This window comes from Pyxicephalus adspersus, chromosome 5 (assembly GCF_032062135.1).
Source record: "Pyxicephalus adspersus chromosome 5, UCB_Pads_2.0, whole genome shotgun sequence".
NCBI lineage: Eukaryota > Metazoa > Chordata > Amphibia > Anura > Pyxicephalidae > Pyxicephalus > Pyxicephalus adspersus.
The window spans coordinates 83624551-83626927 of NC_092862.1; the positions used below are offsets into that span (position 1 = coordinate 83624551).

The following is a 2377-nucleotide window of genomic DNA, read 5'->3' on the forward strand; positions in this document are numbered from 1 at the left end:
GTATCCCAGTAAGCTCCGGGCTGCTCATGCCTGAGATCGGGCATGCGCAGAAGGGGCTCTTTAGTCATTACAAAAAGGTGCTGATTTCATACATGCAGTGAGGTGGGCCCTTTTGTTTTTACAAATACAGCAGCATCACCCAATCTTGTGCCTGCAGTGTGGGATCAGGTGATGTAGAAAAAGACGGAAAATGACAGCAGCGCTGGGACAAAAGAAGAAACCAGGACAGGGCAGGACCCAATCAGGGACAGATCCCGAGAGACCTGCTGAAGTAAAATGTGCTTTTTTTAATTTTAATTTAAAGTCTGCTTTAGTGTAAATAAAAGTGTTTTTTTCATCTGACCATCTGTATCCACCTTTTGCCATCCTTGATACTTGGGAGCTATAATTTAAAGCAGGCACATAGAGTATTCACTGCTTTCTTGCAATTGAAGACAGCCAGGGAGTTGGTCAGTATGAAAAATTTCTGCGATAGGTGGCTTAACTACTAGAAAACCAAAGCTAAATGCAATATTCTAGATCCGAGAGGAAATGGATTCAGCTCGCTTTGTCTCGCGAGACTGTAGTGTTGATTTGCACAGCAGCACTGCGCTTTGCTTTCAGGCTCCACCTTCTTTATTCACCGCAGCCGCCGCCTGGAAATGTGTCTGCTGTGTTACAAGAGCAGTGATTTCAGCTCATGTTACTCTCTGGTGGTGCGCTGTGCATTGTGACAGACATATGTGGTGGGGAGCCGAAAACATGCTGCGTTTTCTTTTTTTATAGTATCATTCGGTGCTAAGGAAGCATTGTGCGTTGTTTATTCGCTATTACTGGAATCCATTTTCATGGATGTTAATGCTTCATATGAATGAAACCTGTTTTGTAGATGAAATGGTTGATGCACGTTGACAAGTCCGTAATTGGTGACGAGGACAAAGACACCAAAGCGCGAAGAAGGGCTTAAAATATTTCCCGTTCTCAAAGTGGTATTTTATCCTATCTACAATTTCAGAATGAATAATTCCAGTAGCGTGAACCCATGTGTTACAACGGCGACGGTCAACACTAATGCTATCGCCGCAGGCAGCAGCGAAGGCACCCGGGACGGACTGGAGGAGACGGCCAAGGACTCGGCAGACATTAGCGCCTTCTATAGATCTGGTAAGCTGTCAAGAAAGGGCTTCAGGAAGAGTTGATGTTTAACTAAATAATATTAAGTGTGCACTTTTCATTCATTGTATTGGTGCGGGCTCACTCTGATAGAGGGTTATATGCGGCCTGTTAATATGTATGCAGCTGTGGAGGTCCATCTTTGGGAGTTGGGCGTGTTTGTTCAGGAGCTGATAGGTACATTCTGATCTGTTCCAGTTGTATTCTGAGTTCAGGCTCCTAGGGCCTGTTGTTAAGGCGACGCATCATGGTTTTACATTCTGATGCAATGTGTAAGAAAAAAACAGAATCGGCCAGTCAAAACTGCAGTGACATCGAAGTAAACAAGTACACGAGAAGAGTAAACTTTCTTTTTTTCATCAATGTAGTTGCCCAGAAAAGATAGGAATTGCATATTTCTGGTAAAACATTGCTGGTAGCGTCCTGTCACTGATTTGTTTTTTATGTTGGAGGGAGATTGACAGCACTGGGCTAGGCACTTTTTATTAACATTAAGTTCTGCTTGGCTTACTGTAGCAATATTTTTTATTACGCAGTATTTAAATAGACCAGACATATTACACAGCGTTGTCCAAATTCCACCGTCATGTCACTGGTTGTCCCTTAAAGGAGCTCACAATCCAATGTCCCTATTATAGTCATATGTCATTTTTTGGGGGGGAAGCAAATTAACTTAACTGCATGTTTTTGGGAAGAAACCCATGCAAATATGAGGAGAACTTGCAAACTCCATGCAGATAGTGTCCTGGCTGAGATTTAAACCTGGTACCCAGGGCTGCAAAGGCCAGAGTGCTAGCCACTGGGCCACTGTGTTGCTTGTATCATGTGTGATTCTAAAGATGTTGACATATTTTATATAAATATCCAAATTACAAATAGTACAATAATACACATTTGTTTTAGAAGGTGGGTAACAAAGTTGCAAGTCAAAATACGATACCGTGAAACATTAGAAAGAGGGTACTGCTCAGGGCAGCTTGATGTCCCAACTGCAGTAAAATAACTTTACTTGCCCGATTGTAATTTTTCTAACTGCCCCTATTCCATTGCCGGTGTTGTTTCTCCTTCTTCTTCTCCTTCTTCCCTGCCCCTCACTTCTTCTTCTTCTTCTTCTTTCTTCTTCTTCTTTCTTCTTCTTCTTTCTTTCTTCTTTCTTCTTCTTTCTTTCTTCTTTCTTCTTCTTTCTTCTTTCTTCTTCTTTCTTTCTTCTTTCTTCTTCTTTCTT

At 42.0% G+C, this 2377-nt stretch overlaps 1 protein-coding gene across 1 annotated transcript in view; it reads left to right on the forward strand.

Annotated features, from left to right (window-relative positions):
• Positions 1–620: 620 nt before the first annotated feature.
• The window catches only part of TRIO (trio Rho guanine nucleotide exchange factor), a gene marked incomplete at its 5' end in the record, with an annotated part of 463708 nt that continues 461951 nt past the window's right edge, over positions 621–2377 (forward strand). Inside the window, 1 exon segment of the mRNA XM_072411970.1 lies at positions 621–1143. Within this exon segment, the coding sequence (XP_072268071.1) occupies positions 996–1143 (148 nt within the window).